General features: G+C 44.3%; 1 protein-coding gene across 1 annotated transcript in view; it reads left to right on the plus strand.

The window, feature by feature from the left end:
• The first annotated feature begins 3,988 nt into the window (after positions 1 to 3,988).
• ATP10A (ATPase, class V, type 10A) overlaps positions 3,989 to 23,201 on the plus strand; it is a 162,312-nt gene continuing 143,099 nt past the window's right edge. Inside the window, exons 1-2 of the mRNA XM_015419655.1 lie at positions 3,989 to 4,044; positions 4,171 to 4,613. Of these exons, the coding sequence (XP_015275141.1) occupies positions 4,180 to 4,613 (434 nt within the window). The 5' untranslated portion in view covers positions 3,989 to 4,044; positions 4,171 to 4,179. The remainder of the gene's footprint in view (positions 4,045 to 4,170; positions 4,614 to 23,201) is intronic.

Raw genomic sequence — 23,201 nt, forward strand, 5'->3', positions numbered from 1 at the left:
GACTAGCACTTTATTATGTTTAGATGGTTTTAGAATTGTTTAAATTGTAATTTATGTTTTCATGTAACTTAATCTGTTTACGTAAACCGCCCTAAGGTAGCTTTGGCTGGGAGGGCAGGGTAGAAATTTGACTAATAAATAGATGGCCTGTATGGCCCCTTCCAACTCTGTGAGTCTATGATTCTATGAGTTTTGGTAGCTGCGGGACAACAGTGTGCTGGAAGCGGTCTGAATGCAGATTCCTGTATACAAATACAGAAATAAGAGAAAGCCCCAAAACAAAGTGGAAGTGAAAGCGGGAGGGAATGCAGAATGGAAAAATAGGATGTGCTCAGAAACCAAGGCAAAGTACGGGTGCAGAAAGGACCTAATCTCTGTCCCACTTCTTCTCATGGTTGTATCCTGGCAAAGAATTTCCATTCAGCCAGAAGCTTAGCTTTTTCACTTTCTCCCTCTCCTCACGCTTCATGTCTCCTTCTGAACACCACAATTTTGCTTTTCTTATGCCTAAGGGCCTCTTCAGTTCCTGTACTCATGTATTACCCTAAATAAATAAATAAACTCTGAACCTTGCTTTAAAAAAGTTCTGGTTGTTTCGTGGTTACTGCTAGCCTATTAGATACACTTTAAGCTTGCTTGCACACTAGCCAGCTAAAGATCCCAAATAACAGGTTCTGCTCTTCCTAACTGGCAAGTGTGTCAGTTTTCCAAGCTAGCCAGGCTGTGGAAGCAAGAAGAGGTTTATCCCAGACACTGACCTTAATTCCCCCCAATTGGTTGAAGTTCTGGGTGAGTGTCCCAAACCCAAGTTAAAAAGTCCCCACATGTCTAAGAACATGTGTGAAGGGAGGCACATGTGGTAACTTAATGGATCCTCAACATGGCTAATAACCAGTACATTTAAAATGTGCATTTAAAAAGACATCAAATTGTGAAATGCATACCTATAATTTCCCTTCCCAACATAATTACAGGATAAATTCATTAACAACATAGGGGGACAACACTATAAATTAGCCCGCAACAGAACCAAACCAGCACAGAAACCAAAACAGCAACAACTTAAATTAAATGTCCGCTTAAACAGCGCAGTGTTTACTTTTTGTCTGTCCTGAATCTACTGCCCATCAGCTTCATTGAATGCCCTTGAGTTCCAGTATTTTGGGAGAGGGAGAAAAAGTTCTCTTTGTCAACTCTCTCTCTACCCTATGCAGAATTTTAAAAACCTCTATCATGTCCCTCTTTAATCGTCTCTTTTCTAAACTGAAAAGTCACAGACACTTCAGCCTTGCCTCATAGGAAACGTGCTAGAGCCCCATAATCATCTTGGTTGCACTCCTCTGCACTTTTTCCAGCTCCGCAAGGTCCTTTTTGAGATACAGGGACCCGAAGTATACACAGTATTCCAAATGAGGCAGCACCATAGATCTATACAGGGGCATTACAATATTGGCCATTTTATTCTCTGTCCCTTCCCTAATAATCCCTAACATGGAGTTTGCCCTTTTCATTGCTGCAGCACACTGGGCTGACACTTTCATTACCACTATGACCCCAAGATCCTTTTCCCTCTCAGCCTCAGCAAGTTCAGACCCCATTAGCCTACACCTGAAGCTGGGATTTTTTGTCCTATTTCCTTCTCCTATTTCATTACCCTTAAAGGGGGGGGGAGAGCCTTCTTGACTTTTAAATCAGTGAAGGATGGGCAGTTGCAGTATAAATGAGCACATGTAGCAAGTGGTGCAGAACAGTGACCTCCAGTGTGGCACTCTCTGCCATCCACCAATCTTCCTTCTTCCCCAAAGCCCAGTCCTGCCTTTCTGCCGCTTTATGGGGAAAGGAGATACTTCAGAAAAGCTCAGGGTATCATCTTTCTGACTGCAGGGAACACACATTCAGAAGCAGCTACCTTCTTCACAGGACTTGCTTGAAACCTCCAAAGAGTGTGTGCCTGACCCCAGCTTCCACCCACAACCTGTTCTCAGCATTCCAATAATGCCCAAAGATTGGACAAATTTAGGGACCCTTGGAGCAGAGCCTTTGAGAAGGTTGTGTTCTGGAAGGAAGCAGTGGTCCTTGATGAGAGAACTGAGGTGTTGTTTCTATTTATGTGACAGAAGCAGTTTGGTGTAGTGGTTAGGAGCGTGGTCTCCAATCTGGGAGAACTGGGTTTGAGTCCCCACTCCTCCGCATGCAGCTGCTGGTGTTACCTTGGTTAAGTCACAAATGCTCTCAGAAGCTGTTCTTGAAAGAGTTCTCTCAGCCCTGCCTACCTCACAGGGTGTCCCGTTGTGGGGAGGGGAAGGGAAAGGAGATTGTAAACCGCCCTGAGACTACTTCAGGTAGTGAAGGGCAGGGTATAAATCCAGTCTTTTCTTCTTCTTCAGGACCTACTTCTCAACTTGCTCTATTTTTCAGGACTTGTTGGCAGAGTAATTCCAGGCAATTTCCCCTCCTCCTTGCACCTCAGTTTACAATTCTTCATATTTTATTCTTCATTTTAGTATTTCTAAAAATACAGCATTTCTGAACGGACCAGTCTGTATCTCATGGCCATTCCGCGCATTATGCAAAGCCCCCCCCCCCCCCAGTGGCCATGGGGCTTTCCACAGCCTCCTCTCCCAGCTCATCCTATCCTCTGCTCTCACCCCGCCCTCTTCTCTCTTGCCTCAAGACCCCCAGAGGGACAGTGTTGTCGTGACCCACTTTTGGATCCTCCTGACCCACTCTGAGAACCTCCGGTGGAAGCTGTGGCCTGATTTTTGAGGGCGCAGCGCGTCACAGGAAAGTTCAAGCGAGGAAAGTATCTGTGCGGCAAGCAGAGTCTTGCGCAGCTGGTAGTTTCTGGACGAGGCTTCCGTCCCGGGCCTCGCTGCGTTCAGTTAACGCCTCTCCCGCTTCAGTTTTCCCGCCCTGTCTGCTTGAACGCTTTTGGCTTCTCTCGTTTTCAGAAACTCGAAACCGAAGCCGGGAGGGCAGGCAGGCAGGCGGGCGGGAGGGGCGCACACGAGCAGCTTCAAGGCAACCGTCGCCCGAAGAGGTCTTCTCCCTCGGCAGCGTGCGTGGGAGGGATTTTGCGAGGGCAGCAGACTGCAAGGCAAGGCACCGGGGCCGGGAGAGGCGCACAAAACCGCCTCGCATCGATTGAAAACTCGCGTTATAACTTTGTGATGGAACGGAATCAGGCGCTAGGAGGGCTGAGAGGTGAAAGGGCGTCCTCCTCAGCCATCCCCCCCTCCCCCTCCGCGCTAAGGCCCTTGTAGAACAGAGTTCGAATCCAGCGGCACCTTTAAGACCAGCAAAGGTTTATTCAAGGTATGAGCTTTCGTGGCCACGCACACTTCCTCAGATGCCTGCCTGGTATCTTGCAGAAAGTGAGCAAAACCTGACGTGTCCTGGAGAAGTAACCTTCCCGTCCCCTCTGGTCAGACAAGAAAACTGACGTGTCCTGGAGAAGTAACCTTCCCTTCCCCTCTGGTCAGACAACCGGTATAGGGCTGCGATCCCAGGCGCACCTCCCCGGGATCCAATCCCACTGCATTCAGACTTACTCCCGAGGAAGCATGCGTCTGCTCGGGTTGCTCATGGCGTGTACTGGAGACCACCCACATGCGCAACGCCCGGAAAGTTACTTGGTGGTGGAGATTTTTCTGGCAGCTCCTCTTCCTCCCCCTTCTTCGGGGCAGGGCATTTCCTGAGCGTCCCCCTCCCCAGGATTGAGTCTCAGCCTCTCCCTCCACCTCCGACGCGCGGCCGCTTTCCCTTCCCCGCCGTAAGTCAAGCCCCCGGCCGGCGCTCTGGAGCGGAAACGAGTTAGTGGGTTGGTGAGAAATGACGTACCAGACAAGGGTGACTTTGTAGGAGCCCTCTCCCCGGCGCCTAGAAGCGGAGCTAGCGGGCCAGTCATTCAATCCCCGCCTGTGGAGCCGGGAGAGGACTGGGAGGCGTGGGGGGCGGTAGAAAGACACACACACACCCGCCCCAAACTCCGGATCAAAGAACGGCAGGGAAGAGCCACGACCCCTCCCGTGGAGGAAAAAGAAAGTGAGGGAAGGAGGGAAGCTCCAAGAGATGATCACATAGTGGGAGGGGGGAGAGAGAGGTGGTGACTTTCTCCATGTGCAGAAAAAAGTTCTAACTTCCATTTTCTCTGTGTTTGTGCTTCTGGAGGAGGAGGGAATGGCACAGGGCGGAGATGGAGGGGAGTCTTTTCAAGAGCAGAAGGAAGAAAATGAGAGGAAGAAGAGGAGGAGGAGGAGGAAGAAAGAGGTATGCAAGACACGGACAGTGTATTCCAACCTGCTGCTCCCCAGGCCTGAAGTGGGCAATTCCAGGCCTCCAGCTGACAATAGGCTCAAGACCACCAAGTACACTGCCCTGTCCTTCTTGCCCAAGAACCTCTTTGAGCAGTTCCACCGCCTGGCCAACGTGTACTTTGTGTTCATTGCCTTGCTCAACTTCATGCCCCGTGTCAACGCCTTCCAGCCGGAGCTGGCCTTAGCCCCAGTGCTCTTCATCTTGGCTGTCACCGCTGTCAAGGACCTGTGGGAAGACTACAGCCGATACCGTTCAGACCATGAGATCAACCACATGGAGTGTCTGGTCTACTGCAGGTAACTGGGGGGAAGGTTTCCATGATCCTCCTGGCGAGGGTGGCACGAAGTTGCAAGGGCAGAATAAAAAGGGGGGGGGAGATGTCACGTTTGTGGGACGTATTGCTGGACAGGCTATGCACAAAATGAGTGACAAAGATGTGCGGAAACAGTGCACTGAAAGTGTGCCAGAAATTAAGGCTTATGTTTTATAAACTTTTCTGAAAAGGCTGTCTTCTCCTTTCTAACTACCCACTAACCTTCTTACCACCCTGACCTGGATAGCCCAGCTTAGCCCGATCTTGTCAGTTCTTGGAAGCTAAGCAGGGTAGGCCTTGGTTAGTATTTGGATGGGAGACCCCCAAGGAATACCAGGGTCATGCCTCTGGACTTGTCTTGCCTTGAAAACCCTGTGGGGTCACCATAGGTCAGCTGTGACTTGAGGGCACTTTCCACCACCAGCAGCCTTCTTACCACTGCCATCTAGCTGACTTATCTTGCTTTGCCTTATTCTTTACCTTTATCCCAGCCCTTCCACACGCAAACACATTTCTTAACGCATGATGCACGAAGGCCCTTATTTCATATAGAAAAAGTGTCTTTACAGAGTTAGTGATTCTGTAGGTTTGTGTTGTTATGAACTGGAGGTATTTGCTGAGGTGACCTGATTTACATGGAATGGTACTCTGTGATATGCTGTGCACACACAAGCCCTGTTGATGTGTAAGCATGTGCAGGTTTGTAGAACTAGGTTGTGGCATCGTTCCCTTCCTTGCATTTTTCAGTGATGTACCCTTGGTCAGGTCCTGCCATTTCTCTGAAACTGTCCCCCCCCCCAAATCTTTCCCTGTCTTAGAAATTATGAAATATATTTTCAATCCATCATGGCCACCTAATTTTATTTATATAGGATTTTTGTGGCACTGTTTGATTTACTTTAAATGGCCTAACCAATTAGTCTATTGCCACATTATTTGATTGCGGGAAGAAATACAGATCTGTTATCAGTTAAATCTTACATGATGCAGAATTAACTTTAGTCCGGAATCCAAAATGTGTTGTTTCATTCCTAACATTTTTGATCACTGCATCGTAAAAATGGTTATATTTGTGGTGGCATGGTAAATTTATTTATGTTATTCTTTTTTTAGCACTGGTAACTTGAATTCTCAATACAATATGCCGTCAAATCTTTGCTAACATAAAAGGATAGAGATTCCTATGCTTCAGTTAGGGGGCATATAGGATAGGGATCCGGTTTGTGATTAAGGGCAAAACTAGACATGATGGCATCTCTGAGTCTCCCATGGGGATGCCACTGCCATTTTAAAGCCTAAAATCAGCAATTTAAAAATGTCATTAGGGCATTGGGCCTGCAGTGTGGTGGGATGAAGAGCTCTTGTTTCTCCTCTCTCCTTTTCAAGTGCTGAAATGGCTGTGCGCACCTCGGGTGTCTCAGCCCACTGTGCTGGAGGCTTGATCAGGATTGGGCCCTCAGAGTGTTTTTAAATAGGCTTTAAAATGGTGGCAGCTCCGTGGTGGACGCAAGGATGATGTCTTGTCTAGTTTGGTCTTCTGTGTCGTTTGACTTGTGATTGTCTCAGATCTTTCGCTTGGTTGAAGTTATAGAGCAATCATCGATCTTTACAGTTGTGGTCATATGGAGCTCAGGGTGAAGATGGATGGAAGTGGTTTTGACACACCGCTAGGAATTTCTTTTTTCAGGGCAGAGAATTTATTTATTTATCAAATTGATGGAATTTGATGGTAGGAATTTCTTTTTTCAGGGCAGAGAATGTATATTAAACCACCTATATCATACTTAGAAAGTCTGTGTGTCATCACTGTTAGGACTATATATGGCGTCAACAATCCAACTTGTTTGTATTTATACCAGCTCCATCCAGCGTACCATTTGAAAAGGTGTGTTGTAACTTTATTCCAATTAGAAGTTCATATTGTGTTTTTAAAATGTGATTTGGAAGCATTCAGTGATGAAAAATAGATTTTTTTTAAAATTGACGCTGTGTTTTTGACACAGCCCCCATGTCCAGTTCACACTTAACTCTAAAATCAGAGCTTAGAGGCTACTGTGACTGGAAGAGGCTCTCCAGGGCCTGAAGCAGAAAAAGGTCTTCTGCATCACCTACTACTTGCCCCTTTCACCTAGAGACGTCCCAGGATTGAACCTGGAACTTTCTGCATGTAAGGCAGAAGCTCTGTTGTTGAGCCACAGTCCTTCCCCCATTCCTGAACTTCTTAAAAACCCAGTTTTATAAAGTGAGTCTAATAAATGCTTGACTGTCGTTATAATACAGATTTCTGGCATTAACACACCCTGCTTACTGTAGGTAAGGATTTGCATGCCAGAGAAGAGGGAAGGCTGTTCCTACTGTCTCCTGGCCTGATGCTAATCTCTCTTTTGGTGTCATTTGGTGTAGTGGTTACACGCGCGGACTCTAATCTGGGAGAGGCAGGTTTGATTCCCCACCCCTCCACATACAGCTGCTGTTGTGACCTTGGGTTGGCCACATGTTCTCTCAGAGCTGTTCTCTTAAGGACAGTTCTCAAGAGAGCTCTCTCAGCCCCACCTCTCAGGTTTGATTCCCCACCGCTCCACATGCAGCTGCTGGTGTGACCTTGGGTTGGTCACAAGTTCTCTCAAAGCTGTTCTCCAAAGGACAGTTCTCAAGAGAGCTCTCTCAGCACCACCTACCTCATAGGGTGTCTGTGGTGCAGAGAGGAAGAGGAGGAGATTGTAAGCCACTCTGAGACTCCGAGTGAAGGGTATAAATCCAATCTCCTCCTCCTCCTTCCTGAAGTGCAAGAGGCAGTTGGTTCTTTTGCTGCATTCTTCTATGTTTTGAAACTTTATCATTGCATCCATGCTCTGGAAGGGATACAGCAAGAGAACTGGCATAGGCCCCAGGAGTGTATTCCAGTGGGTAGCTCTGGTTTCTTAAAATTTCTTGTGTGGCAGATTCAATATAGCAAGCATTTTGGCATCTGTGTTCTTTAGCCAAAATGTCCTGGGGGTGTGTAAGGATTTGTTCCTGTACTGAATGATGACAGCTTCCCTAAAGTGACGAACTGCCTTCCCGGTTTGGAAGATGTTCTGTGTAGTATATGGAGATTCCATATTGTTTTTAAAAAATGGTCTGATCAGTACATAACTAATAAGCAGTAGAAAAGCCTTTTAACCAGGCTTAATAAAATGTCTGACCAGTTCAGATAGAAGATTAAGGATACAACATTACAGTTGTTGGCTGCATATTCTTGGGTGTGCCAGCAGATATCACAGGGCATTTTGGCCAGACATAATATGAGGGTGTGCAGGGAAAAAACGGAAAACTTTTAAATCAGAAGCATATTTGAATGGAATAAAAAGATAATTTCTCCTACAAGTATTACTTTTGTCATTTAGTAAAATAAGAAATAAAGATGAGGTTATGTTAGTTTACAATGCAATTAAATATGTGATGCTAGGATGCTGGAGTGATAAGTATAAGTTTTGACTTGAGATAAATATTTATTTAACAATATCAAGGGCATCAGCCTCACTTCCTTGGGATGGGAGTTCCACAGCCTGTGAGCATTAGCTAAAAAGTCCTCCCATGGCTCTGCATTGTCTCACCTCAGACAATGGAGGTTTTTTGTCATCTTCTGGGTGTCGAACAGCAGTCATTTGGGATATGGAGAGAGGTAGTTGTGAATTTCCTGCATTGTGCAGGGGGTTGGTCTAGATTACCCTGGAGGTCCCTTCCAACTCTGTGATTCTAATGCAGGAACCAAAATCTGTGTGACGTGTAATGCAGTCCTATACAGAGTTATCAGTCTTGGTCCTGAGTCTGATCTGGATAGACCAGGCAAGCCTGATCTCATCAGATCTTGGAAGCTAAGCATGGTTGACCTTACCTAGTATTTGGATGGGAGACTACCAAGGAATACCAGGGCTGTGACATGGAGGCAAGCAATGGCAAGCCTCCTCTGCATGTCTCTTGCCTTGGAAACCCTACCGGGTTGCCATAAGTCAGCTGTAACTTGACGGCAACAACAATAAACAACCAGGCTCATTGAAATCAGTGGGATTAGACTGGAGTAACCCTTGTGTAGGATCGCACTATGAGAGCCATAAGGTACGTACACAATTCTGTAGATGCAGTTTCTTCTGCTTTCCTTTTTGCAAGTCCTTCTTCACCCAGAAGTCTGTTGCCTCCTTTGCTCAACATCATCTCCTGGTTCTCCCAGGCCCCAAGTCTAAAATGTCAAGATTCCAAATGAACACTTAACTATAGGGTATATTTTTGGAAATAGCCATTATTAATTTCATGGCTTCACATGGATGTTTTCCATGGACAGTGTCAGGAGGGTGACAGAAGTGGGAAAGCAATGGTGTTTTCAGTTTGGGTTGATACTGCAATTGGGCAGAGGTGGCTTTGGCACCCGTGATGTTTTAAACATTTGTAATTGTGACCATTATGCCACAGGCAGATGCTTTCTTCCAGCTCACCGTGAGAACAGTGCAAAATCTATGATGATTTGAAGGAAAGCAATAACAGATCTCAAATGAAATAATGATGTATTCTCTTATTTAACTAAATATGTTTGTATAGAACTTCAGAATAATCATCAGTTGACCAGATGAGTGGGTGCGTGGTTTAGCCAGCATATCTCAGAAATGCCACAAGCGGCTAGAAGGGCAGAGTCTGTGCCAACTGTTTCTGAGAAATTTCATTTTTTGATGGTTCCTAGAAGCCCCATCTTTGGTCTGTGGGCAGGAACGGAATTGAAAGAACCGGTGGCCTTTCCTTCAATGGTTTTGTTAATGGTTGTGTTACTGAAAGAATCCCACCACTGGGCTTTACCAAGGTGTTGCTTGATAGTGGCTCTACTCCCAGCACCAATTTACTGATCTTTTCTTTGGCTGGTTTATAATATCAGTGTGTAGTTAATTTCAGTAGTGAATGTTTAAGTAACCGTTCTTTCTCTGTACTGGTCTCCCCCTTCAAATGACTGACTCAGTGCCTGCATTTTGTTAAAAAATAAGCCACTGCCACCGCTAAATAATTGTGGAATTATGCATAATGTGTAATCCTGCCCCGACAGGGACAATCAGTGGCAAATGGTCATCCTGATTAATGCTGTTCATGTGCAAAAAGATCGTATCTCCAGCCTCTCTTTTTTGACTGCTTATAGCTAAAGACAGCAGGATAACAGCAATAGCCATAATCCCTCCTAAATAGCATCTCTAGAGGAACGTGTTTAAAATTGCATTCCTATGAAACTATATGGGCTGTTGACTCAAGATTCCAGGATTTAGATATTTTGGACAAGGGATATGTTTCAAAGACGTGATTCAAAAGTATTTATATCTTGATACAAGTTCTGCCTCATTCAGCTAAGCCTAAGAATGTCTTATAAGAAAGAGCCTGAAACAGGAATGTTCAATGCAGTGAGGTCCAGTCTTTCCAACAAATCTGCCATAGGTGTGGAATCCATTTGTTGTGAACCCATCGCAGCATGTATGATAGGGAATCTGCTAACCCTTTTTCATGTAAAGCTAGTAGTGCCATCATAGAAAGGCATCTGTTGCTGAAAACCATCCGTATTTCCCCCAGCAGGGATATTCTTAATATAACATATGCCACTGCATTTGGTTTTGTAATCATTAATCTGTATTATAGGAATGATACATGAACTGGCATCACCTGTACGAGTTCTGTTGTGCCTGCTAATGGTTCCTCTAGCATGCTGTGGTTTTGTTCTTTTAGACATAATTCCAAAGTTGTTGATCTTTCTTTGTGTGCATAAAGCCTCTGTAACTCTTATTTAAATTAACCTTGAGGAAGCAGGGGTGGGATAGTCTAGACTTTGTGCGCAGTAATGGTTTTGGTGTCAGTCAGTCCAACACCTTGTGACTGCAGATAGGCATGCATAACAGTACTATGTCTTTTTCTAATGGGAATTCCTTAACCAGCCTAGTAGAGAAGCTTCAGTGTATGGGCCCTTGAGACTCAGAAGAAGCACACCAAGTTTTGATTTGAAGATATGTACAGCCCCCATTCACTTAATCGGAGTATCTGAAAATCTTGTTATCTGAGCACACTGTGTGACCTTCGTGCAACCTTGTATTTTAAGAACCCAAAGTAAACATCATCCTAGCTAACTGAACTTCTGATGTTTCCAAAAATGCCTTGATCACCCTCCCACTTTGTTTGGATTAATAATTTGGTGCTGCCTCTCGAGCCCCACGCCCACCTGGCTAATTTAATCACATTTGGGGCTTGAATGGGGCCCAAATGAAGCCTTATTCAGACTTCTACTACATATGTGGAGGAGGAGAGAGGAGAGGTGTTTATGCTGTCCATATTCCCAGTCTCTGTGGGTTCATCTATCAGGATGGATTTGATTTAAATCATGGTTTTCTACATAAAGGCTCATTCTTGCTGGTTGTTAAAATAGGGTTTGCCAGGCAGGGAGTGGGAGCTTCCTGGGAGTGGGGGGGGGGCAACGTCGCACTGGGTCGTGGCTGTTGGGGGCAGGGGATCTCCCACTCCCACCTGGGGGCTGGCAATCCTGTGTAATAACCTTAATATTTATAACCCAGATGAAGGTTTTATTTTTAGAACAATAACTTTTCACGTTAGTTTTACATTTGTATCAGAAAATTTAATGATTGCTTGGTTATTTATCATTTGAAATAGATAATTATGAAATCATTATGAGGTGAACGAACTCCAGTTTAATAGTTTAATCATTCCTATTTGGACAACTTTTCTGCTGTACTTTAGTGGAAGGAGAAAAGTGCTTATTAGCAATAACAATTTAAATTGTTTTAATTAACTAAAATAATAACATTATATCAGCATATGTATTCTTATGTTTGCTTAAACACCCACACAAAGTTCTCAAAACGTCTGGAGTATCATGGTCAAAAAGTTTCACTTTCGTTTGTACTGCTTGCTCCTCCCTCCTCACGCTTAGCTCTTAACATCCCCCCCCCCATACAGTTCTAGTTAGGGTTGTCAGCCCCCAGGTCCAGGTGGGGTTTCCCCTGCTTCTGGAAGCTCCAATCCACTGCCAGCCAACTGGCCAGCGAGGGAAGCCCCGCCCCCAAGCCCTGCCCCCAAGCTGCGGCCACCTGAGGCTACCTCTCTCCCTCCCTTCCTGCAGAGATTTAAAGGGCTTCAGCTGCTCGGTGGGGAGCCCATCCCCAGAACACCCCCCTAAATTCCCCCACTGGAGCGACGAGGGGACCTGGCAACCCTATCTAGTCTACCTCAAGCAATCTCTTATTCACTGAACTTCTTGAAACTCAGCACTAAAGAGTTAGGGGATTCAGTCTCTGCTCATAGATTTACAGAGGAGCAATAGGATTGAGGTATCTTTTTCAGCTGGGTGTGTATATGTTTATTTTTTAAAAAATCATTGATTTTTACCCACCTTGAATCGTATTCCCTGACCTGGAGGGCCCAGGCTAGACCAGTCTCATCAGATCTCAGAACCTAGGCAGGGTTAGCTCTGGTTAGTACTTGGATGGGAAATCACCAAAGAGGTCCACGGTTGCCACACAGAGGCAGGCAATGGCAAATCACCTCCATTAGTCGCTTGCCTCGAAAATCCTGTGGGGCTGCTGTAAGCTGTCTGCGACTCGACAGCACTTTCCACCACAGCTGTATGTGTGCCAGGAACTCTTTCCAAACAGTCCGAAATCCCTGTTTTGCACAGTGCATTATTGTACTACACAGATACAGTTACAAACACATATGGAGGTGTGGAAATGGTGGGCATGATTTTGCCCCCCTCCACATGTTTAGTGAAGGTCTGAAATACGGTTATAAGAGACTGAAAAGTCATCTGGCTTAACTCCTCTTGTGTGGGTAGAATCCTACCCATTGGCCATCCATGGAACACCTGGATGTGTCTTCAGACAGGGCCCGCTTGGCTCCATTGCCTGATAAAAACATATGAAGAAACTAGGCAGCAAAGTGGGATTTTAGAAAGGGGGGATCCACAGTCTGCTGTCTCTGCAGGCAGGCCCATCTCAGATTTTGACAGGGCCACACGGCTTGTGATCCGCCAAGCTGAATGCAGCACACCGGGGGGAGGGGGGGCAGTCAGTAAATGTCCGGCTTTTGCTGCCTGCCTGGGACTGCAGAAAAGAAAAAAAATTGTCGACCATGTGATTGCTGCCTGCCTGGGACTGCAGAAAAGATAAAAATTGTCGACCATAGGCCACAATGCATGGGTTGTGTTTGGGCTTGGCACACCCCAAGTTGTGTACTTTGAGAACGGCAACTCCAGGCTGTACTGGCAGCGCAGCTGGTTCAGAAATGCAGAGGGCGCCAAGGTGAAAAGCTAGATTCTTGCAGAGGCCTTTTGTAAACATAGCATACAGGATGGTCTTTCTTAGAATTGATTAAAAAAATGTCAATGGGCATTGCTTCCTGATGTTGCTACTTTCTGAGAATGAATCAGTTATGTACCTGTGTTCAGTCACCGATATCGTTATTGCTCTACACACGATCATACCCATTTCTTTAAAAGCACAAATGCTTGCTAAGGAAAATAAATGAAGCTGGCCATCATGATGCCTGCTGGCTGTGGTGCTACATCAATACAGGGAGACTCTCTCTACCATAAAGGATGTTTTAAGGATGGCAAAATATCTCTTAATGATAACTTTTCAAAGTGTCCAAAAATGTTAGTTAAGGCACCTCAGCTGGAGCAAGCCTGCATTCTTCTTCTTCTCCACTTGCTTTTTAAAAACAATGCAGGTTCTGCTGCAGTTTCAGTCCCAAAATCCGAACTTGGCCGAAGCATGCCGATGACAGTGCTGTGAAAGATGATGCAATGCAGCAGCAATAGCCTCAGAAACAAGAGTAGCAGCTGCTCTTCACTTGCAGTTCACATCTTCCTTGTTTTTTGCAAAAATGTCACATGCGGTTTCAGCCTTACTGACAGATAACGGGTGATATAGAAGGTGTTCTTCAGAAATGTGTCTGGGGTTTGAATGGATTAATCCAAAATCTGTGCCCCTTCAGAAATACTGAGAACTGAGTTTCTAACTAGCTCAGTGTTTCAAACACTATGTTGCATCCTGCTAGGGGAGGTCCATTCTGTCCAGGACAAAATTTACAAGACTTCCCAGAGAATCTGTTGGTGCTCTTTCCAGTACTCTGCCCTGATTTTGAGTTTCTCAGCAAGGGAAACTGTTGGGAAGCAGAATGCTGGGCTGTACCTTGGTCCGATCAAGCAAAGCAGTTCTCTTTCATGCTGAATAGACAGTGGAGGACTTAAACAACGTTGGCCTCTTTGAGCTTAAGTCCAGCAGTTCTGCTTGGAGGGGGGGGGGGGGGGGGGGGAGTCCAGAAAGTGATTCTCCTTCAGCCAAAGTATCATTCTCACTATTGCCACTGTTTGCCTTGCTCTCCATAGCAACACATGCTTTAAGAATGTGGGACTGGAGTGCAGTGGGAGGATGCCTGCTTCCATTTGTTTGTATGGCAGATTCTATGTGCCTATGTGTCTGTGCGCGGCAGTGATTGGGGAGCATATAGTTTTAAGCATAGGGCCTCACATGAAGCTGCATGGAGTCAAACTGTTGATCTGGCATGGTCGTGTTGTCTACGCTGACAATGGCAGTCTCCAGAGTCTCAGGTGGAAGCCTCCCACATCACCTGCTACCTGCTTCGTTTAACAGGAGATGCCAGGAATGCAGATGCTGTTATCACTCACTACAGCCCCTCCTGGTCCATTCAGTGATCCAGTGTAGAGTTCCAGTGTTTTTCACTGAGCCATATCCAGTCTTTAGACCGACTGGTTGATTAGTCATTTGGGACGTTTATACTCTCCTCCTACTTTCAATCTATGTATTCCTGATGTGGCTAATAAGATATCATATCAACAATAAACCCCATAAAACAATGAATACCCATCAGCTTGAGGGACATTTAAAGCATAGTGGGCTTTCCTGCTTTTCAACCTCTGTGTGACCTACAAAGCAGCTCTCTAGCACGAATGGCAAGCTCTAAGAAGGCCAATGAATCTCCAGTTTCTCTACCTTATGTGGTGTTGCAAGAACAGGATGTGGTTAGCAAGCATCTTACAAACCACAAGACATGGGATGCATTTAGCTTGGCTTATCTAGTCATGTAGGGCAGGGAAAACCTGTAGAATTTGTTGGTCTGTCTTATCCTGGGAAGCTCTCCAAAAGTGCTGGCTGACCTGTGAGTCTGAGATGAGCTTCTAAGTTTTTGTTAATTGCAGGGTTCTTCCAGCTGTGTGTAAGACAGTGATTTTATATGAGAGAGTGAAGTAAAGGGGATATTGCAGGAAGAAATATAAGAAGTTAGAAGTGTGTGCATGAGAGAGAAGAGAGAGAGTGATGTTTATCCAAAGTTGTGACTTATACTTAATAGCTAAATGAAGAATTTGGTATATTGTTTCAAAAGTTGAGCCACCTCTGTAATAAACCTTTCAAGGCAAGATTGGGCCTGGCTACAGTTCATGTGTTCCTGCATTCAGCCTGGCTTGTCACTAATGTATTATTTACCTTTTACAGGATTTGGCCAGGGTGGGCAGACTCTAGAGTAACAGGTAGAGTGACAGGATGAGCTTAGAGTTCCTCTCATGGCTTTGATAAATAACGTATTTTTTCATAATTCAGAGCTCTCAAAGGCACCAGTTGAAACCTCTTTTCAAAAATATTTTCCTTACTATTACAAGCAACATGGAAATCTTCATCATATCCTCAAAACCTACCCAGCCCAAAATATACTCCCTTAGAGGGCCATTTGGTAAATGTTTCAGTTGAGCTTATTACTGAGGCCAATCTGTGTTGTCTTGGGCTATTCTAGTCTTAGTTGAGGGTCCACAGATACAGTCCTCAGCCTGTCCACAGTGACCGTAAATTTGGTTTCGGCAACCAGCAGGGAAGGCCCCCAGTACATCTCATTACACAAGTATTATTTTCTCCTCAAAACTGACGGTAGTATAAGGAGGCATAGAGTGCCTTTATCAAAATGTTGTCTTGTGCCAGGATGCAGCATTTGTGAAACAGGCTGGGGAGGAGGGTATGCTACAAGAATGCACCACTTGCCACTCCTTTGCTGGTTTTTTTTTGGGGGGGGGAAATTCCCCAGGTAGCGAGGACAAATGGAAACCAGTTGTTTAATCTCTGTAGAGCAGGAAGTAAGAAAACCAGGACTCACTGACTATTAGAAATAGTGATTTGTGAACTTATGGTCTTAGTTTTGTTTTTGTTTTTAAATTGTTTCTGCTAAAGTTATTTGTTAGAATGTTTATAATCTATTTAAAAATAAATGTGTGGTGGCTTAAAATCCGTACAAAATCAGTTTAAAAACCAATAGCAAAAATTGCCATTGAAATGCTTACCAAGGACTAGTGGCAAAGTTTAACAACAATAAAAAAAGGCCATTAGGAATACAAAAGTTTTCAGCTGATGCCAGAAGGTCTAAAAAGAACAGTCTACAGTGCAAGGGAGAATAAGTTCCATTGATCATGGGGTGTTTCTAAGAAATGTGTGTTCTCTCAGTTGAATTCTCTGATTGGGGGTTCCCTCAACAAAGCTTCCTTGTCAAACCTCAGGGCATGAGTCCATAGGAATGGGTGGAGGCAGTCCACCAGGCATCTTGGACTCAAGCCCTGTAGGGCCTTGGAAGTTATCACTAGACTTTGTCTTGAGCCTAGAAGCACACTGGCAGCCAATGCCATTTGCACAGAATGGGAGTATAGCTAAATTTGGTGTATCATGGAACTCTTTGAACTTCACTCAATATGAAGCTTGGAAGATCTTGCAGTGGTAGAACTTTCTCACAGCATTACTTGTGGGCCACCTAGGTCACACTTGGGCCCCCAGGTAGTGTCTCTAGTAGACCAACCAATACCATCACCTGCATATTTTTATGGGGTCAAATCACATAAAAATTGTGGAACATTTCTCACATTTCAAAAGTCATATATAAAAATAGTAATCATAATTTGGCAAATTTAAGAATAGTAACTATCGATGGGAAACAACAGGGTTCCCCTGGGAAGCTCTAATAATATTCTTTTTCTGCTTAGCTACACTTTCTTTCCTCGCAGTAACGCCGTTCTTGGACAAGGCTCTGAGATGCACCAGCCAGGCCTCCCGTGTCTTGAGTCATTTCATAAATTCTAGCCCTCTTCTGTACGTTTTCTTGAATGTGTTTTTGTTATGGTTGCCTAGAAGCGTAGATCTCATTTCAGGAAGTTACATTAGAAAGGGTTTTCTATTGAAATATTTTCAATGACTCTTCCATTTTAAGAACTTCACACTTATTTAACTTGGCATAAGAATATTATTGCAAATAATGCAGGGAGAAATGAAGGCGATAAGCTTTTAAGAGCTGCATCTAACCTGTCTTGCCCAGCCATATACATGATGTTAAAATGTTCCATGACAGCATGCGCCCTGCCACACTTCTCTTTGGCACCTCACAATGGTGACATAGTACTTGCACACTATTGCCTAGCAGTGGTAGTTAAGTATCACATTCTGGAAAAGGTGTTTAAATCATAATTGTAAGCAAGCATGAGACTACAGACTGTAAAGGCTTATACCAGAGCACCCTGCATAAAAATAGTAGGCAGCAGGACCTTGGGAGTTGGGTTGCCATATTTAAATTTACTAAATGTGGGTGACCTAATTTGCATATTATGCAAATAGGTTGCTAATTTTGCAAATCAAGCTCTTTAATTGTTGTGTTATCTATCAAGGAAGAGCTGGGGATGGATCATCGAAAACATCTCCTTACCTGAACCTTTGCTTGTGCCAAGGTTCATGCAGGCTCTCTGCTAAGATCACGGAAAAGCTTGCCTGTGAGATAGAAGGATATAAAAGGCACTGTGCTTTTTGGTTTCAGATTGCGTTGCTCTGCATCTAGCTTATTAGTGTTCAAGGAGAAGTGCGGGAGGCTCTTGTTTGATTTTCTCCCAAGACTTGGACCTTTGACAGTGACATATTGCACGCACATACACTGTGGCTCAGTGGCAGAGCCTCTGTTGGCATGCAGAAGGTCTCCAGTTAAAAGGACCATGCGGTAGGTGATGTGAAAGACCTCTGTCTGAGTCCTTGGAGAGTTGCTGCCAGTCTAAGTAGACAGTACAGACTTTGATGGACCAAGGGGTCTGATTCAAAATAAGGCCGCTTCATGTGTTCACACACGTGTGAACCATAGCTCAAGAGTTCCCAGACTTTTAAAGTCTGCAGGCAACTTTGGAATTATGAGAGAGGGTGGTAAGCACCACCCCAAAATGGCTGCCACAGGAAACAGAGCCAAATCCTAAACAGCTGCTGCAACAGGCAGTGCTAAAAACAATACCTTTTGCCTCACTTTGCAAAAGAATAGCAGAAGGGGAATAAAAAGGAAATGGAGGAAATTCCGATGGATGGAGGGTGAAAGGGGAATAAACAGAAAGGATGGAAGTGAGAGGGGGGATGGAGAAAGAGGGATAAAAAGAAAGGAAGGAAAGCTGAACGGGGTAGGGAGAAAAAGGAAGGGGGATTAAAAAGAACAAATGCCTAAAGGGGAATGGAGCCTGGGTGCTTACTGGGGTTGCCAGCCCCACCTGCAAATGCCCCCACAATGCAGTGTGATCACGCTATCAACATCAGACGTCATCACGCTAGACATCACCTCCAGGTGACGTCATCACGCTACCAACATCACATGGTGACACTCTAGATTTTGGACAAAACTATGGTAAATCTGGGCTCTGGAGGACATCATTATGCCGCCCGCATGGCAGACGCTTCCGAAGAGGAGCAAAGATCCCCCTGCTGGGCAGCAAGGTAAGACCTGACAACCCTAGTACTTACCAGTCCTTCTGATCCTCCAGTGGCTGCAATTGCAGCTGTGGAAAACCATTTACTTTGGATGAGGTTAGCCAATAACAAGCCCTGATTTACTGTGGCCCACTCATTTTCTGAAAAGTTTAAAGGGTGCCATAGTGGCCATGGGGTGAGTAAGGTAGCTATCCTAGTTCCATGTATTGCAAAAATTTAAATTAATTTTGTTTCTTAACATACACATAGATAATTATTTTTTCTTTTCCTGCTTCAGTTCAGGTCCATTCTGTGTATGATCAGTTTTATGTATGTTCTTTGTAAAATTAATGAAGTGCTCAGTTTGAGTTATACCAACGAGGAAGGCGAGGTGCTGAAACATGTTTGGTATGGGTTCTTGCATATGGAGACAATATGTACTTTTCAACCTGTATTTATGTAAATCGACGTTTGTCTTTATATTGGAATTTGATATTTATGTGCTGAAACACAGGATTGTGGGTTTTTTTTAGCAATGTTGAATATATTATTAAATTATACGATATTTTGTACATTTGCACACGTGCATGGTTATATTTTACTGTCTTTTTTTGTTGCTCCAATCTTTTTGGTTACCTTTCTCATGCAGGGTTGTGTTTTTCTCTCCCGTTTTTGGTGGTACTCACAGTGGCCATGGGTACCATGCTGCTATAGCTTCCAGTGCTCAGTCTCATTAGAAATGGAAAGCCAGCTGAAGTAAGTTTGTGTTTTCCTGCGGCTCTCAACCTTACAGATGGAGCTGGGGAAAGGATCGATAACATTGCCCTTTTATATTTTTGAAGAGGGAGACTCAGTTTTTATTACATTATTGTTGTGTTTTGGAATAATATGGAAATTTGCAAGAAGGCAAAGAGATACTTTTTCTTAATTTACTTTTAGAAGCAAGTCAAAGCTTTAGAAGCAGAAAACACAGGTGGAGCTGCTGCAGGCCCTCAACTAAGACAAAATCCAAAGAAGCAGCTCCTGTCAAAAAGGAAGCAAAACATTCCTTCTTGTCTCCTGTCAATCACAGCTGTGATTTCATTCACTGACTAGAACAAAGGGAAGGTAAAACTTGTGCCTGTTTCTACTACTTAAATTTGGTAGAAAAGTGTCCACGTATTCTGTCTCCGGATCAGAAGGCCTTGAGACTTGCTTTGAAAAAGGAAAAAAAGAAAAGAAAGCTGGGAATCCAGGACAGCTAATGAGCTGAACAGGCACAAGGTAAAATCTAACTAATCACAAAATACAGCAATCCTACCATGGGGAGGTTTGCAGCAGGGTGGGTGAAGCAAACAGCCAGGCAGTCATGCCATTACAGGGTTACGCCTAGGAAAAGGTGAAACATAAAGGCCCTTTTACTGAATGCTAAAAGGAATGTGATTTAAAAAACAGGTTGAGGTAAACTTGGAGAACACCAAGGATGAGCTTACCTCCTGTTTGGTTACTTCTAGGATTCTTGGTTTTGAATAGTGGGTATGGAATACCTGTACCGGAAGCCATCCTCAGTTGCCTTGGCATAGCTCTTCCCTCAGCGATGGTGGCCCATGGTCTCTTATTTGACTTATTTGTCCCTTATTTTTTGAAACCAATGAATTTGAGCAGCAGCCCTATCCAGTGTGGTAGGTCCTAACTAAACCATTTTTATACGTACTTACCATGCAACCCTTAACTGTGTTAGGATTGTTAATCTGAAATAAATCCAAAATCTCTGGGATCCTGTAGTGCTCCAAATTACTGTTTAGTTATATTTGGGACATCAGTATCTAACTCCGCCTTTTTTTCCTGTGTGTCAGAGATATGTTTCTAGGAGTCACATAATAAAGAGTTGATGTCAGAGGGAGCCTGTTTAACTGTGCTTGTATCTGGTTGTTTTCCTTCAACATTAGAATCTCAGCCGGTGTATTTCCGCATTAGAGGCTAATTGAGAATGCTTAGCTGTGGCGTCTCTTTTTTCTTTGTAGATACCTGGTGAGAACTGGACAATTTGCTCTGTGGGGTGTGCTGTTTTTCCTCATGGAAACTATTGTGGGTAGAATTTGCTCAACTGTACAAGTTGCCATGAAGGAAGATAGAGAGATAATCACGTGAAATGATACATTCTGGGTTGGCATTGTTCACTTTCTTTTTTTGCATTATTCATAATAATTATTGTATGACACTGTGTGTAGAATAGCCAGGAGATCCTAGGATTGTCTGGCAGCTGCAAGTTCTAGCTCTTAGTGTTGTGGCAAGCTAGACTTGTTGTTAGGGGCTGAGAGAGCTCTGAAAGAACTGTGACTGGCCCAAGGTCACCCAGCTGGCTTCACGTGGAGAAGTGGGGAATCAAACCTGGTTCTCCAGATTAGAGTCCATGCTCTTAACCACTACTACACCAAACTGACTCATTTAACATTGTACAAAGTGTATGTGCAGGGGGACCCTTCAGTTTCTATGTGCAGATTTAGGGGATTTGTATTCACACATCCATCAGACCCTCTTCAGCCAAATCCATTCTTCAGTTTGTTAATACCAAGTTGACATTGATGTCTGTGTACTGTCAGTACTGCACAGTGTGTCAATAGTTAGATGAAGCTGGGAGAGCATACGAGTGAGATGGTTCTCCCTTTTTGCTTTCCTTACATTTTGGAGTAGACGAATAAGCTCCAAAACAGGTGTGCGTAGCAGCATACCAGCTTGATAGAGCTTAACTTGCATTCAAAATGCCTGTGTTGCCTATACTTTATGTACATGCGACTTGCTGTGAAAGCTTTCCTTAAGCAGGTGTAAGCAGAAGGGAGTTTATTGGATAAGCGAAAGCTTGAGTGAATCTGAGAATGCTAGGGGGAACAGTTGCTTTACCCAGGTATCTAAAAATAATGCTGTAACTGCATTTTACATAAAACCTATTCTACAAATGGGATTTGGATTCTGATTGCGGGCACCCCTGGAGTGTAAGAATTTAACCCAAATGCTCATCAGATGATAAGTCATTTGAAACCAAAGCGAAATGTACAAAATAGCTAAGGCATTAATGTAATTACAGTGCAGTGATTTCATCAGGTATTCAGTCGTATTTTTGTGGTTCATAAGGTTGCCATGTTTCATAAGGCTCTTTTTGCATGCACGATCTATTTCTCTATCCCTTCCAGAATTACTTCAGCAGCTTCATTGCTCACCTTGTCATTTCCACCAACCTGTATTCCTCCTGGCTACATCTTTTAAAAGCTGGGATGAAGGCGGGGTGGAGAAGAGCAGATTTCACAAAAGAGGGCTATTTTAGCATGGATTTTAACTCCATATTTAACGTAGACCTCTCCGAATGTAAGACAAGACCTGCTGGATCAGAACAGTGGTCTGTGTACTCCAGCGTCCTGTTTGACACAGTAGCCAATCAGTTACCGTGGAGGGCCAATAAACAAGGCACAGAGGCCAAGCCCTTCCCTTGATGTTGCCTTCTAGCACTGGGTTCACAGGTTATTCCTTCTGAATGTGGAGGTTTCCTTTATTCAACATGGCTAATAGCTGTTGATGAACCTGCTCATCTCTGCCTTCCAGTTGCTGCCAATGCTCCCTCTAAGCTGTGGAGTCTTGTGAGCAAACATTCTACTTTGTGAGCTACTGGCATTGAAGTTGTGAGCAAGCGATTTGGCTACTGCATAAATTAGTTTGCTCTGGAGCCATCCTTCCTGAGCTAAGACAAAAAGGTGTGAGCTGGAGGCTAAAAACTGTGAGCTAGCTCACACTAACTCAGCTTAAAGGGAACACTGGTTGCTGCCATGTTCAGACGTCATAAAAATGGATAAGGAATGTTCATGTGTTCAGGCTGGATAGACCAAGAGTATGTGGTGGAAAGAAGTGGAATTGGGGTAGCAGGCCACCCCCACCTACATCTTTCCAGTCTACTGTCCAGATGGATTCTATGTGATTATTTTTTGTGCATATGCCAGCTATGTATACTGAGCAAGAAACCCTGCAAAACTTATGAACAATTCCCTGTATATGTTCAGTCAGATTAAATACATGCAAGGTGCTATCGTGTCTGGTTGTCGGTAGCTTGTGTTTGCTGCGTTTTGCTTTGCTGGGGCATTGTCTTGTCTGCACTATATGCTATATTTTCTAGGTTCCTTCTAGATTTTAAAGAGTTGTTGAAGACTGCTGTTCTTTGTGCTTTCGCAGGACAAGGAGGTCTATATAGGGTAGATGGGTTTCATTCATTCTGGTGATACAAAGGATCCAGAGCCCTCTTTTGTCCTGTGCCCCTCAGAGGGCATGTCGAACAACTCCTTGTACCATGACTTGTACCATAGGACTTATTCCCAGGATACTCTTAGGATTGCAGACATAGTATATTAACTTTTTTCCTATTCATATTTAAACAAAAATCTCCTTGAAAATACGCTCTATAAGCTGGCCTACACTAGTATACACAGGAATTATTATTTAACTAGGAATAAGGCCTGTTGTGGAAATAAATACAACAAGCTCTAGAAAGAGACTGTGGGCAGGTGTCCCAGCCTTGGGCACTCAGTGTCAGTTTGCTGTGGTGACCTCAGCAGGGTGTAATGACACAAAGTCCACTGTTTTCTCCAGGGGAACTGATCTCTGCTACCTGAAGAGCACCTGGAGATTGTCAACAGTGGTTTCCCATGAGGAAGCTGGTTTCAAGGGTGGAGTCTATGGCAGTATACATGTCTGAGGTCCCACCCCTCCTCAAACCCCACCATCTCCAGGCTCCACCCCTCAAATCTCCAAGAATTTCCCAACTTGGAGTTGGCAAC

This window comes from Gekko japonicus, unplaced genomic scaffold (assembly GCF_001447785.1).
Source record: "Gekko japonicus isolate JY-2015 unplaced genomic scaffold, Gekko_japonicus_V1.1 scaffold1304, whole genome shotgun sequence".
Taxonomy (NCBI): domain Eukaryota; kingdom Metazoa; phylum Chordata; class Lepidosauria; order Squamata; family Gekkonidae; genus Gekko; species Gekko japonicus.